This window comes from Chelon labrosus (genome assembly GCF_963514085.1).
Source record: "Chelon labrosus genome assembly, chromosome: 11".
NCBI lineage: Eukaryota > Metazoa > Chordata > Actinopteri > Mugiliformes > Mugilidae > Chelon > Chelon labrosus.
The window spans coordinates 1,624,141-1,640,092 of NC_140344.1; the positions used below are offsets into that span (position 1 = coordinate 1,624,141).

Here is a 15,952-nt window from a genome sequence, read left to right on the forward strand (position 1 = left end):
GCCTCATAAAAAACTGAACAAAGTCATAGTTTACAGGATTTCTGTTTTGTTTAAACTGATTAGACGCAACATAGAAGTAGAATAAAAATGCCTGCTCACAAAAATGTATTACCAACTTTATACAAGACGTCATACAGCAGACATGTGTTCAGTTTCAGACTTGGTGTGAAAAGTTCTTTTGTGGCAAAAGTGTATATTCAAATGTGGTTTATTAACTGATTAACTATAGTAGATTGTAATATATTTTGTGAGTGCCTTTTGCTTTGCACATTGCCTGTGTTTATTAGAGAAGTGCTCTGGTCTTCCGTTGTCTGTTTCCTGGCCATTTAGTACACACCACACGGATGGTGCACAAAGCATCGTCCCATCCAAGAGACCAAGGACCAGCTAAAGCTGTAATCTGTTGCTAACAATGTAGTTGTGTTCACTATACCTGCTACTCTCAGTCAAACCCCATGGTTTGGAATTAAATCATTTAGGCATAGAAATATTTACAAATCCTTACTGTTTTACTTTTTACAAAATGAGATTCTAAAATTTGGTGTTCTGTCACATTATGTTATGTGTATTGAGCCATGCTTATACAGTATTTGTTTGAGAGAGAATTGTCCCTTCTTACTTTTCAGTTATATTACACCTGTATTTGCAGTTGTTCTTTATAGCAACTGAATCGCTTCTACTGGTCAAGTAGGCCCTGCAGTGTTACAATACAAATACGTCTTTCTATAACGTCTGACCTCTTCTAACTTATGTCTTCTGTGTGGTTATTTGTACAGCATGTAATATTATTGCAGGTGTTATCGCAATCACATTAATCACTTACATTTTTAGACTTTTGATCAGAGCGTTATTTATATCTGTCCAAAAACAAAAACAGAAATAAATTAAATTCACTATTTAGCAAAGTACAATACTTAGTAGAAGTCTGACCCTTGCATGTTAGCTTAAAATAAAGCAGAGGTATATCGGTCATATTTCAGCCAAAACACTTAGAATTTAACTTAGAAGAAATATTTTTTTAGGCAAATCTGTAAATCAGTTTCACCACTATACTGTAAATCAGCCCTTGTAAATCCAGGTGTAAGTAAGGGTTCTATTTTACAAAGTACCCCGTAGAACACTTTTTTTCAGTTTTGTTTTTTAGGACTTAATTGAAATAAACTACAAATGATGCTTAGAATTAGTAGTATGGACTTGTAACTCAGATTCATGGCCAATTCTATAACTGCATATAGTGTATGTCACATACATTCTCTGTATTTCAATTAGTTGTGCTTGAAAATAGCTGACTGACAATATTTATGCAACGTAATATTTTGATTCAGCATTCAAGTTACAACAGATTTCTGGCAACTGCCACTCACGTGGATTATAACCAAAACCTTCGCAAAATTTTATGTCCATTAAATTCACACAGTCTCAACCTTTCTGGGTTTGATTTTTGCCTGAATGTGGCCATTTTCAGTCAGCCAGGTCACTCGGTGCTAGAAGTGCTTTATATGGCACTTGTGGGTATAATAATCATGCATAGATGGAATGTAATTCTTACTCATTCTAGACTGTTTGCTAGACTTACTGCTTTCTTGAAGGTGTAAATATTTTTGTAACACTAATCTTATGTACATCAGTCAAGAGGGAGATTGTCAACGAAAAATAAAATGAAACATCAATTCAAAAACCAAGTTGTCTTCCCTGTCACGCAGATTGGAAAAAGCACAACGCAGGATCTATAGCAGCTGGTGTCTTCATCTGTCTCACTTTGTCTTCAGAGACACTGTAAATTTCTTGTAAAGCATTCAGTGTTTACAATGGAATCATTACATGGAATGTTGTTTTGTAAAAAAAATAAAAATAAAGTAAATAACTATAACAGTACAATAAATCAAGAATGAACTGAACAGGACTGATGTTGATTTTTTTCAGCCATGTAGTTTGCGTTCATATATAGCTTTTATATATAGAAGTTGTTATATACAACAGAAGAATTAGAGAGTAGAAAGACTAGAGTAGAAAAAAAATGCAAGGGCAATAAGGGTCTAGATAGATGAGAACCTTTAATTTTGTAACAGCGGTTATGTTTTTAAGGGCTCTCTTTTTTTATTTAATCCAGTATTGGTAGATTGTATTGATTTTTATTTATTTATTTATTTTTGCATTTCTGTAACCTTGCTACAAAAGACCAAGTATTGATTAGGTAAAATCCAGGCCATGTGGTTTTGATATACAGTACACGCTGTAAATGCGTGCGTGATGACGCAGAGGTCTAAGCAGGAAGTTTAAACAGCAGCACGCTTTATGTTTGCCCATAGTGTTTGCCGCATGCCCACACGGTGCGGCTGCTGTCATCAATATCGGACGACATAAATGTCGGTGAGTCTGTTCATTTGAAAGTTAAAATGTGTATGTGTCAGCATTTTTATAACCACACGCCTGGCCTCTGTATGGACGGCTGCTTTAGCTAAAGCGCTGCTGAAAACGGTGTTGAAGGAGCGGCTAAAATGTTAGCATAGCATAACCGTGATCAAGCCGTTCTGCCAAACTCCACTCAGAAACTTTGCAGTTAAAGAGATTCATACTTTTTGGCAACCGGTTACACCGATCAGGACATAAGGACAGCCCTCTTATAACTCGGCATCGTGCTGTCGTTATATCGGCTTCAAATTTAATTCGGTTAATCGCAGCTGTTTCAGAGAAATGTTCATCACAGAGTGTGAGTTACCTACCGAGCTGTATAAATAGCTCAATTAAGTGAAGCAAGACTAAAAGTTTAGGTTTTTTGTTATTTTATGTGTGTATGGTGTGTTATTGATTGCCGAGTCAAAAATAATTGATATTCATTAACGTTTTAAACAGTAGTTTTTTAGTTGTGTGCACTTCGGGTGCAACCAAAGCCGCATTAAATGAACAGATTTTTGTCTGTGTGTGACTGTTGACATGCTCTGTTATTATAGCAGGAGGAGTGAGCCGCCATGACGACAGCAGGCAGGCTGAGCTTCAGGAACATCACCGCCCTGGCTCCTATGGTCCGGGTGGGGACTCTTCCCATGAGGCTGCTTGCTCTGGACTACGGAGCCGATGTGGTTTACTGTGAGGTGAGGGTGGAGGTTATAAGGAAAGTATAATTCTGAACTCAGTGTCAGATTGTTGTCAACTGTGTGGTTTCTGTTCCAGGAGCTGATTGATATAAAAATGGCCCAGTGTCAAAGGGTGAACAATGGTAAGAGTCTGTCTCAGTTGTTACTCTTCATACCACAGGCTGACGATGCAGACAGATTTAATTTATTGCGTGTGTGTTTGTCAGAGGTGCTGGAGACGGTGGACTTTGTCGCTCCAGATGATCGAGTGATGTTCAGGACCTGTGAGAGGGAGAAAGACAGAGTTGTCTTCCAGATGGTGAGGCGGGAAACATTTGAACTAAACAGCGTAACAGTTTTCGACCTCTGGTTTCTGTCAGCTCGCTCCAAACTTAAAATAACATCAGTGCGTCTTTCTGTTTTTTAGGGAACTGCTGACCCAGACAGAGCGTTGACAGTGGCCCGACTAGTGTGAGTTCCCCTCCTAATCTCAGAGCTTTGTGCTAATCAGGAATCAGGAAAACCCTACTATGAGTAGAAGAAGTAGCTCCATCTCAACAAAAAAGAATTTAGCTAACGATAGTAGTTAGGTAGTGGAGCACAGGGAGATCTGTGCTGCTTTTGTGCTGAGCTGCTTTTACTCAGAAACTTTCACTTGTGGTTGTTCTGATCATGTGCTATAATCCAAAATGCCATTTTATTCATTCATCCATTAAACAACGTTCCAACACAACCATGCAGACTTCAGATGTAGTTGGAAATATATTTAGATCTGTTGAAAATGCTACGTTTTCTGTAGCCACTGCATATTTTTTCTAAAATATCTATACGGAGACGATATCAATTTGAATCTTTTGAAGCTGGAAAGACAAAACCCTATGCTAGTACTGTGGTGGCTGATTTGTCAACAGTTTGTTTTAGACCACAAGTTCTGTGCAGAGGTAGTTGTTAGTCCCCAAAAAGATCCAGGCAACTACTGTAACAATCCATATTAAGTCAAAAACCACTTTGCTAAGTACACTGAGTTTGATGGTGAATGTAGTCACATTCACCATCAAACTCTGTGATAAAACTGGTCATAACTACTGCTACAGAAAAGAAGACCAACAGTTCTCTCAGCTGCAGATGAGAAGTTTATTAGAGTTACCAGCATCAAAAACCAATGATTAACATCGCCTCGCGTTAGAGCCCACATTAGTACTTCCCAGATTTTGGAGGAGGCTGCATGGATCAGACCATAATGATGGAACTGCTGCAAAGGAACCACTGCTGAGGAATTAACAATATGAGCACTACTTGAATCAAAAAATACACAATACACAGGCCAGTGGAAATCCAGATTTTAGTGTGATGAGAGAAAGTTTGAGATTTTTTTCTTCCAGTCACCGTTTCTTGTGATACGCAGAAAAAGTGAAGACATGCTACCTACATGTGTGGCTTCCATGGTGACACAGTTTGACCAAGAAACATAGTGATGGAGAGCTGCATCAGATAATTGGGCCCCCACAATCACAAAACTCCACCCAACTAAGATGATTAGTGTAAGCTGGACTGCAGCATGAAGGCAAGGCAGCCATGAAGTTCTAAGAATATGTGGGAACACCTTCAAGACGGCTGGAAAACCATTCCATGTAACTACCTCATTAAGGTGATCAAGAGAGTCTGCAAAGCTGTCATCAAAGCAGAAGGAGGCAAATCAAAACTTATTTTGCTTTGTTTACACTTTTTGCTTACTACATAAATCCAAATATGTGATTTTGCAGTGTGACATCTTCAGTGTTGTTCCTCAATGTAGTAATCCATATCATCCATTTTCTGATTGTAACTGATCCTGACGTGGATCATTTTATATCTTTTATATCCTTACACAGCAGTGTGAGCAAATTAATTGGGGTGTTGCAAAAACTGCAGCCATCCAGTCTCATGACTGTGAGAGTCAGCTGCTATTAGCCTGTTTGTAGTCTCCTGTCACTGTCAGCTGTTCACTGCATTGTGAGGAGTATCTTTAACAGGGACAGAAATTACTAAGAATCTTCCCGTGGACAGTTTATCTTTTTTTTTGTATTCCAATTGTTTGCAGACATCACAAACTTTACCATGCCCTCCATCATTTGCTTAGTAACAGTGTTTTGCAAGTGGTTTTGTCATTAACTGTCAGGCAGCCTGTCTCTGCCTCTGAAGAAAATCTGGTTAATGATCATAGTTAATATTTGGGTTCTCTTTACTTTTTCCACACTTCATCTCTTTGATTGGTATTTTGTTGTACCCGTTTTAAGCCATAGACTGTATATAAATAAGGACAATGTGTCCCCACTTTCATGCATTTGTCAAACTAACACAATTTTCCACTTCCACCAGACTCACTCGTGATTTTGTTTGATGAACACTGCGTTCTGCTCTAACACTGCCAGTTACTGTACTTATTTTTTATTTTATTTTTATTTATTTTTTCCAACCTATCAGATTGCTTCACGGAGCGGTTGGCATGGCAACTTGTAGTCATCATGATTTCATATCCCATTTCTACGGTTTGAAATAACTAACTAAATGAAACTTATCAGAAAAATGGACACTTGGGTATGCATCAGTGTTATAGTAATTACCTAGAATGACAGAAATCATCTTTGGAAAAAATTAATTTGACGTGTACCTTAGTGTTTTAGTTTGGCCTGAGTCCCATCCACTAACATTGAGGGGTTGAAACTTATGACCTATACTGCAGCCAGTCACCAGGGGGAGCTCTACTTGCTTTGGCTTCAGTTTTGAGGAGCTGTCTTCCATCCTTACACAGTTTATGGTTTAGCTACGGTATGTTGTCATATACATGTTTTTATATAATGTGTTTTAGTTTTAGTTTGTTGTCGCTTAAGCCAACATGGAGCTAACTAAATAATGACTCTGTGTCCAACAATAACATCACAGAACATTTAAAAGTGAAATGCAGCTTCCTTGCTGACCCCCACACATTCAAGTTAGTCATAAACTTACCTCTCAAAAATTTGAGAGAAGAAAAAAGTTACAAAAATAATATAAGGTGAGTATAGAAACATTCCCTAACAAAGCAAGAAAAAATAGTATGTTTTGTTTTTAGCACTTAAAATCCATAAGACAGAAAATAGACACAGTTACTCATAATTTAAATCAAGTTTACATTCACCATGTAACACATAAATTTAGTCATAAATAAGTTGTATAAATGGCATACGTGTGGAAAATGTGAAGATTAGTCACCAGTGGTTTTATTTCCCATGATGCATTGCTGTGTTTGGCTAGTTAATCCAATTTGACTGTTATCTGTGTGCTGTACAGGGAGAAGGATGTGGCTGCAATAGATGTGAATATGGGCTGTCCAAAGGAATACTCCACTAAGGTGAGTTAACTGTCTGCCTGCTGCTGCTGCTGCTGCTGCTGCTGCTCTGGTCTCAGACCCTGTTGCTGACCTTTGACCTATGACCTGTGATGTTCTGCAGGGTGGGATGGGTGCAGCTCTTCTTTCGGACCCTGACAAGATTGAAGCTGTGAGTAGTACTAGCTGATAGTAATTGTATTGATCAAATCGGGACAAAAAAAGACTATACTTAATAACTTTTTCTCACCTGTAGATCCTCAAGAAGCTTGTGTCTGGGCTTTCTATACCAGTGACTTGTAAAATCCGAATCCTTCCTTCGGTAAGATCTGAGAGTCTGTTATCATATTTATGTATTTATTTGTTTATGAACTTTAGTTTAATTTTTGGTCTTGGTAGTGTGTATCGAGTTTTTTTTCTGACCGTAATTCAAATATAACATTTGCAACAAAGCTGGGTATACTCCTGTTTTTTTGACTGACTTCCACTTTAAAACAGTCCAAAAGAGTGTTTAGAATCATTGCAAGGCTGAAGCCTCTTGTGACTGACACTAGGCCCTTCATTTAGTATGTGGGTAAATACATTGACCTTCATAGCTTTACCTATGAATGTTCTCTGTCCTACACCCTTTGTACTCCCATTACTGTGTTTCAGTGTGGCTTTAGTCACCATGGTGCTCCTGACCAGGCTCACGTCAAACCTCCTTATCTTATAGAATATGACACCATTATTATAAGACTTTTGACATTTCATTTTTTTCGTTTTTGCCATTTTGTGAACTGTGGCTTTCTTCTTGGGCTCTATTTGCATCTGTCGACTTTATGCAGTGTTGCACCTCCCTTAGCTGTGTTTGATGTGAACTGATGTAAACTAAACAACCAGTGATTGTTAAACAATATGGTTTCGTTTCAGTCCTGAGCAGATAAGATGTGGGCCTTGATCTATGCTTTTAGCATGAAATGAAAAGGTTAACTACTTGAAATTTAAAAAAAAAAAAAATGCATCTGTTGTTCAGGAAGCCAACATTATATGATCAATTTGATAGTGGTTTCACTGATAATGTGTTGGTAGGAATTCAGCCATACAAGCTCAGCAGTTTCATGTGCTGCTTAATACAGTGCTGCTTAAAAGTTTCCCTCAGAATGTTCTACATTTCTGCATAAAAATGTCTCAAAACATCAGCAGATTGTCCCGAAAGTAGACTCAACCCACTCAAACAAATTTATGAAATAATTTCTTTATTCAAGGAAATGAATAATCTGTACATGTTTGAGAGTTGCTAAAGTATGTGAATTAGCCCTGTGATAGACTGGTGACCTGGGTGTACCCCGCCTTCACCCAGTGACAGCTGGGATAGGCTCCAGCCCCCCTGCAATGAATAACGTATGTGAACCCTTGTTTTTAATATCTGGTGTGACCCCATTGTGCAGCAATAACGGCAACTAAACATCTCTGATCAGTCGTCTACAACGGCTTGGAGGAATTTTAGCTCATTCCTCATTACAGAACCACTTCAGTTCTGAGATGTTGGTGGGTTTCCTCACATGAACAAATTGATTCACAACATTTCTATTGGATTAAGGTCAGGACTTTGACTTGGCTATTCCAAAACATTAATGTTGTTCTTCTTTAACCATTCTTTTGTAGAACAACTTGTGTTCTTGGACTTATTGTCTTGCTGCATGACCCAGTTTCTCTTCAGATTCAGCTACTGGACAGATGTCCTGACATTTTTTAGAATTCAAGGGTATAATTCAAAATTCATTGGTCCATCTATGATGACAAGCTGTCCAGGTCCAGATGCAGCAAAACAGGCCCAATCAAGAACATGTTTAATGGATGAGATGATGATGGAATGAAGTGTTGTTTCATCTCCAAGCAGCCTCTCATTTAAGCCACATAATTCTACTTTGGTTTCAAACATCCACAAAATAATTTCTGCAGCTGTTCCAGCTGATCAGCTGTTTAGAACTTGAGTCTCATGGTGTCCCAAGTAAGTGTATAGCTGACTGGTTTTCAGGTGGAGGACACGATCAGTCTGGTCCAGAGGATTGAGAAGACGGGCGTCGCTGCCATTGCTGTTCACGGCAGGTAAAGTGCTACTCTAAAAGTTTGTTTAGGTTTGTGTTTTGGTAATTTTGTTAATCTCTACATCCATGGATTATTTGGAAGGAAGGATGATATGATTTGCTTTCAAACTTCTTTTATCAAGCTTTAAAGAACAGGTCATAACTAAGACATCAGGGGGTTTGATGTGGTACATCCAGGGATTATTAGTTTTTTTTTATTATTATTGTCTGTGTTGCCACAAGAATACTAAAATTATCCACAAGGCAAGGTGGTGTACTGAAATTTTTTGTTTTATTCCGACAGTCAAACACCCAACAAAAATCAGCCAAGTAAAAAAAAAAAAAAAAAAAAGAAGGAATGCTCGAACCAGCAAATACATTAGTTTTCATTTCCAAAACATGACTGCATGAACTGAACGTCACCTTATTTGCTGGTGAACTGTCTGTTGGTAGCTGCTGAACTTCATGCATGTTCTTTTCATGACTGTGTTGCTCAGGTTTAAGGAGGAGCGTCCCAGACATCCTGTCCACTGTGATTACATTCAGGCCGTTGCTCAGGCTGTTTCCATTCCTGTCATTGCAAAGTAAGTAATAATCAAGCATAGCTGATGTGTTTATCCTAGCAGTAGAAGACATGGAACTGTAACATTGAAGCAGGTGTGTGGACTCACACATTACTGGCATAATTTCTGACTCCATGTTGGTGACATCAGGGCAAAATGAGTTGTTCTTTTTTGTTTTTTTGTACGGATTGCTGAACTCTCAAAGGAATCCTTATGATGGATGGTTTTGAAAATGAAAATGAACTTGAGTTGGCTTTAGATATTAGAGTGTTGCCAAGACCACACACAACACCAAGGAGAATTAGAATTAGCTTCCTTTGCCCAACAAATGTATAACAAAAATATTTAGATCATTTAACTAAAGAAAATTTTTCATCTCTGCAAAGTGATTTTTTTTTTTTAATCTATGCGCTTTGATTAATTTCTCTTGCAGTGGAGGTTCTCTGGATCTGGTGAAGAGCCACATCGACATAGAGGAGTTCAGAAAGGCCACGGGCGCCTCTTCGGTCATGTTGGCTCGCGCCGCAATGTGGAATGCATCAGTGTTTAGCAGCAATGGACCACTTCCTGTGGAGAAGGTCATGGAGGACTACCTAAAATATGTGAGTCTAATCATCGACACATGTTTCTATTTGAAATACAGGCCATTAAAATGAAATGTTCTCTCAAATCTTTCTATATGTAGGAGTAGGCACACAAGGGGACATCTGTAGATGGTGAATAACCTATAGATATACAGTTAACAAAGATAAAAAACTTTGGAGAAGATTCAGTGACATTTGGCATTTTGGCTTAATTAATAATCAAGTTTTAGTCTTGAATCCAGTGAACCAGTGCTGCTTCGTTCTGGTGAAGCCGGACAGTTATGGTCTCCAGGTGTAATTTCTAGCTGCCAATCTGTGCACGTTCTAGTGTTCTGGCTGACAAAGTTTCCAGTAGTTCACTTCTTTGAGCGGCAGCCACAGACCACAGTCAGGCCAGTTGGGATTAATAGCAGATGTGTTAAGGGAGGGAGAAATGGTAGCCTTCGTCACAGGCAATGAGGAAAATGTTAGCTAATTACATTCTCCAACTTGTGAATTTTAGTCGAACTACCTTTTACCGGAAACAAACATTTGCCTTAAATAAATATTTACTTATTTAAACCAGCCTACTTCTGAATAATGTAATCCTATCATCATGCTTACATTAATTTCACAAAGGAGTAATAATGTGTGATGGGGATGCAGTCAATGGTTTTAATTGGTTGCGGTTGGATTATTTTTGTTCACATACAATCAGATGGCATTAGCGCTGTAAACGATCATGATGAGCATGTGTGGCCCTGTTACGTTTCGCAGGCAATCCGGTACAACAACCACGCATTCAACACAAAGTACTGTCTGTGTCAGATGTTGAGGGACAAAGTGGAGTCTCCTCTGGGGAAGCAGGTTCAGGCGGCTCAGACCAACAGTGAGCTCAGGTACAGGACTTGGTAAACCAGAGGTAACAGCAGATCGTTGATGTCTGATATCGTGTATTGGGGAGGTATGACGTACATGGTGTTACTGTGTTGCAGCAAGGCGTACGGGCTGCAGGAGTTTTTCCAGCAGACTCAGGAAAGGCTGCAGACTAGAAGGGATGCCCTGCAGAGCAACAGGCAGCCGGACCGACCCGTCGTAGATGGAGATGTCACCACTATGGCTGTCAAGTTTGAGCGGTCAGTTTTCCCCATTGTCAGTATAAACAGCATGATCAGATTTGTACCACTGCACATCTCATTTGAATTATGTGATGGGGTTGGATACAGTTACTGGCTATCAGAATACCAAGATTTGATGAAGTTTTTATGTCCTGGTTATTTTATTTGCGTAGACAAATGATGAAAACATGCAAGTAACTGTAGCAACTGCTCATTTACCATTGGCACAACCATATCTGCTTAAAGTTAACAAGGTCAATGGCAGTAGTTGATATCCGCTATAGCTATCGTATCCACTGAAACTTAGCTCATCATCCGTCAGAAGACAGTGGGCGATCAGAACAAATAGTCTTTTTTAGTTTTTGAAATCATACATGATTTTGCATTTCAGGATGTGATTTGTGTGTGTGGTTTCAGTAGGGAGTATCCACCTCAGATCACTCCAAAGATGTTCCTGCTGGAGTGGAGCCGCAAGGAGAAACTGGAGCAGCCGCTGTATGAAATGGTAAGAAATAAAGTTGACTATAATATGTGTAGTTGACGTCACACATAAAAACACAGTAGAAAGTATTGCTTTGCAACAATGAAATCTATATTCTTGACCTGAATACACATTATAGCGTCTCACACTAAGGAAGATACGGAGGCTTTTCTGCAAGGTAATTGAAGCTTGAACACGGGCTGTTGTCGGCCGTAGACCACGTCAACACCGTAAACCCTGTCTGTCTGACACTTCTAATATGCGGCTCTCGTTTGGCAAAAAACTGTACACGCTCTTCAACCACAGCCACAATGTCAACTAATAGAACACATAACTGAATATAAACGCATGATCTGATCAATACTGTGCGCTGCAGATATGTATAGCCTATATAAATCGGCACTGTCAATAGCATTAAATAGTACTTCACAGCAGTAAAGTCGACTAGTCAGTACAAACCCTAGTAAGAAAAAGAAAAGTGTCAAGTCTGTGAACAGCAGGGCACTGTGGAAGGAATTGATTACCTCTCTGACAAGCTCATCATCTAATGGCTCAATTTTACTGCTCCTTCTTGGTTTATTACTCTTTGTAATATTTCAAACTCATCCACTTTCTAAACGATGCCTGAAAAGACCGTTGTAATGTTTTGTAGTCACATAATTGATGAACACTGCATTTGCTGAGACTAAAACTTGATGTGCGTTATGCCAGTTACATGTTTTAATGTAAAATAGGAAATGTCCAATTTCCATTAGTACATGTTGGTAATGATTTAGCTTTCCACTAAGGATGCTCCAGTCAATTGACCACTGTTCATTGTGGACCGATATTCCTACTGAATAGTTTATTGGCCACCTCTGTAAAAGTTGGAAAAGCAGATCAGATAATGCAAGAATTTTGATGTAATTTTCTGGCGCACACCCAAAATGGACACAATCCATAGATGAGTGTTCTGCTTTGTGATGTCCTGGCCTCTGGACCGGAGCACCAGAACGTAGAGGCCCTGAGCCCCAAGAGAAAGTACTATGAAGTGGCTCCTTACATGCTGTGTATGGTGACATCAGCTGCCAAGCATCATCACAGATGAACATCTACCTGGTGGAGTCAGTCATCATTCAAAGTGGACAGACACTTGTTTTTTTGACAGAATGACAGAAGCTGCTTTTCCTCTCTGGTCCAAGCAGTACGAGTCTACCTCATAGGAAAGCAGAGCTCAGAAACTTGCTACAAATATGCTGATCATAGCAGTCCTACTTTTCACGGTCATATCCAGATAACAGGCAGTTGTGTGAGTGTGGCGAGTTATGTGCTGCAATCACAATAATATCCACCTCATTCCCTGAGTATGAATTAAACATGTCAACCCATGCTGCAAAAAATCTGGCGTCTGTGTTAGCTGTGAGCAGTGTGTCATAATGTTTGTGTGTTGTGGTTTCAGGTGCAGCGCTCTCAGGATCGAGCCTTCCAGTCCACTGTGACTGTAGCAGGGAGGAAATACAGGTCTACACTGTGGTCAGTACAAACATCAGTGCTCACTTGATCCTGGATTCTGTTGTGTGTAACTCGGTTCAAAAGGTCACTGATGCATTAAAACATGAAAAAGATTAACAGGGATACAACCTGGTTTATGAATGAAACAACCATCTGTTTGTGTTACTGGGCAGGTTACACTGTGAGAACTTCAGTCTGAAGCTCTCTGGTCTCAGAAGTAGTGGCTTAGATTTTTCAGTTTCAGCAGATGTAATTTATAAAAGTGAACATTTATACCTGATACTAACATGCAGTCTGTAATATCCAGATAACGCCACTGTAAATGCAGTGGAATGAAGTTGCAGTGTGTTCAGCCAGACTGTATTTAAAGGCTCACATTGTCATCTGTCTCTAAAATAACTAATGTCAGGGCGGACATAAATAAATAATAACAATGTGTGTGCATTCAGTGAGAGAGACAGAGACTTCATCGCCTCTTCCAGAATATAAAGCTTTCCCCGTGTCACGATGCACTCACAATAAATAGCAGTTTGTACTTCTGACAGCCATTGAGATGCATTAGACTAAGTGGTGCCTGAACATAATATTGTATACGCCTGGTGTTAATTTGTACACAGAGCACAAAACTGAGATTGGATCTCAAGTACTTGCTGGTGACGGCACTCGGATTTTAATGCGAGGTGTGAACACGGGTACTTAAAGCTGCTGGCCACTTGCGATTTAGATTGCCCTGGAAGGATGTTGATGCAGAGTCTAAACAAGGCCGTGTTGGAGGAATTGTTTTGATCCTGTTTTCTTCTCCCCAGTGAATGTTACTCTAACGACCCATTATTGCCCACAGACTCCAGTCTCAATTTGGTGAAACTTACTCAGTACAGACAGTACAAACTGATGACAGATTATATCTTAGTTCCCCTGTTCAGAGGGGTTTTCCAATTTTACATAAACGGCATATTTTACTCCTCTTTCAAAGCATCGGTCTTCAAGACAGTAGTCTTTTAGAACTGAAGAAGCTACTTGGGTGGGTAGCAAAATGTCTTTGAGAAATCAAAACAATAACAGCAGAAGAGACCCCAAAATATTTAATAATATTACAACAAGGTTAAATAAAGAGATGAAGAAATCTGTATATTTAAAAGGCTGAAAACAGCAGTTCTTCAACTTGAAAAGTTGCTCAATACTTTTCTGTTGATGCACTCATTGGTTGGCTCAATATATGACGACATTTGTTGCCGTAAAACTGAGCTGCTGCATCAGATGTGTATAGAAACTTTGATATGGTTACACTGGGGATCCACACTCAATTCACAACAAAGTGGCCACTGCATTGAGCATCAAAAACTGTTGAGAACTGAAAGCAGGCATCAGGAATTTTCTCAAATTCATATCTTATTTGCTTATTCAATTTCAGACTATTATTTAGTCAGAATTCTTGTGTGACTGCTTGAGATTAAACTGTGCTGGGCGCACATGTAAAATAATCTCGTTGTTTTCAGGGAGAAGTCAAAGAAATTCGCAGAGCAAGCGGCTGCCATCGTCTGCCTCCGAGTTCTGGGAATACCAGAGGGTCGGATTGGTGAGAAAGACTCTGACCTTGTCTGCAAGAGAAAGAGAGAGGGGAAGATGAATGGTACGACAGAGGAAGAGAAAAGCAAGAAACAGCATGTAGAGGACATCCAACAGGAAACAGAAACTTTAGAGAACTCTGTGGTGACGAACGGTGACGATCATAAAACAAAACAACCGCAGAGTTTTTAAGAACCATCCCTACTTAAACAGGAGGATCATAAACTTCTCTTGTCTGTTTCTGTTTCTGTGGGCTGGAAGAGCTGGTGGCAGATTAAAGGGCAACCTTTATGGGTCATATTGTCATACATACCTCTATCATTTCCTGGTTTGCCTTTTGGTGTAATCCAAAGATTAATACTAAATTTAGATACACAAGAGGCAGCTGCTAAACTCTGACTTTTACTCTCTGGACTTTATTTTTAACCTTTATTGCCGCGATCAAACCGGGGTGTGTCTGGTCAGTCAGCTAGAAAAGTCTTTCTGCTTCACCACACTGTTTTTTTTTTTTTTTTTTTTTTTTTAATGAAATGTATGTTTCAGAAAAATGTGAGCTTTTACCCTGGTGCCTTTCAGAATAACTTTTTTTTTTTTTTTTTTTTTTTAAATTTGCCTCCAGATTGTGTCCTTTAGCGTATGATTAAGGAGGTCGATTGGATGTGTTTAACATCATCACCACCCACTAAAGTAGATATAGAGCCATGTTTGCACGTGTACCTGGACCCACCTCTGGTTTATATTTGTAAAAGCATTCAGGTTCAATTTGTTTCTTTATTGTCATGAACCGGTTTCACTTTCTCAATGAAAAATCCAATATTGTTGGTGAATTTATCCTACGAATGAGTACTGTTATTGTGTCTTAAATCCTTTATTTAGTTGTTTGTTTCTTTAAACTTTGAAAGTTATGTAGCATTTCAACACGAGATCCTGAACTGAACGACCGAGTGGCGTCATCACGGGGCGTCTAATGACACCTTCGCGTGCGCTGGGAAATATGACTTATCACGTACTGGTTGAGCTTAGAGAGGAATCGGCAAGGCTCTGCGATGCGACTTTTTAATCTTTATGAAACGCAAATCTCGACATATCTGAAAAACTGAAAATAAGCTATGATCTTTCAGTATTCACACACTGCACGTGGTGTGAATACTGCATGGCTAATTTTAAGTTAGAGAGTGACTTCTGCAAAACAAAATTATGCATGATCAACTTATTTGAAGCCACACAGAAACTAAAATCTATCATCTGCAAGGAAGTGGAAAGTTGCACAGTATAAATGTGAGAAAGTACAGTAATAAAATTAGAATATTCAATGCAGTACACTGTGATAATGTGGCACATACTGCGTGTAGTAAGACTCAAATATGCCCGCTACAACTAACATAGACGATACTTGTTGCCTTTTTGAAATATATTTTTAGTATGTACTGGTCCATAATTTTGGAGATCAACACCTGTTGCTATTTTTAGCCATTATACAATATGTTACAGTTTACAATGTGCTTGAATGGTATGGTATTCATAGCCAAGAGGGAAACCTTAAATTACAGCTCTTTAATCTGTATCCTGTTTTTCAAGGGATTAAAGGACACTTGACTCAAAAGCTGTTTCATATTATGCTTTATCATTTAATCGGGTACAGAGTCTGCGATTGTTTCCAAGTGTGGTTTTTGGAAACATT

General features: G+C 39.0%; 1 protein-coding gene across 2 annotated transcripts; it reads left to right on the top strand.

The window, feature by feature from the left end:
* The first annotated feature begins 2,199 nt into the window (after window positions 1–2,199).
* dus2 (dihydrouridine synthase 2) lies at window positions 2,200–15,884 on the top strand. 2 transcript variants are annotated; one of them, XM_084554494.1, is made up of 16 exons: window positions 2,200–2,370; window positions 2,952–3,092; window positions 3,172–3,217; window positions 3,302–3,393; window positions 3,502–3,545; window positions 6,384–6,444; window positions 6,545–6,592; window positions 6,677–6,742; window positions 8,441–8,511; window positions 8,987–9,073; window positions 9,486–9,654; window positions 10,393–10,514; window positions 10,611–10,751; window positions 11,154–11,238; window positions 12,653–12,726; window positions 14,202–15,884. In XM_084554494.1, exons 2-16 carry the CDS (start codon window positions 2,970–2,972, stop codon window positions 14,461–14,463), a joined length of 1,491 nt encoding a protein of 496 aa, XP_084410620.1. In that variant the 5' UTR covers window positions 2,200–2,370; window positions 2,952–2,969; the 3' UTR covers window positions 14,464–15,884. The 2 variants fall into 2 exon arrangements, with proteins under 2 accessions (XP_084410620.1, XP_084410619.1); XM_084554493.1 differs by having other exon boundaries at window positions 11,151–11,238; window positions 14,202–15,882.
* Window positions 15,885–15,952: the final 68 nt, after the last annotated feature.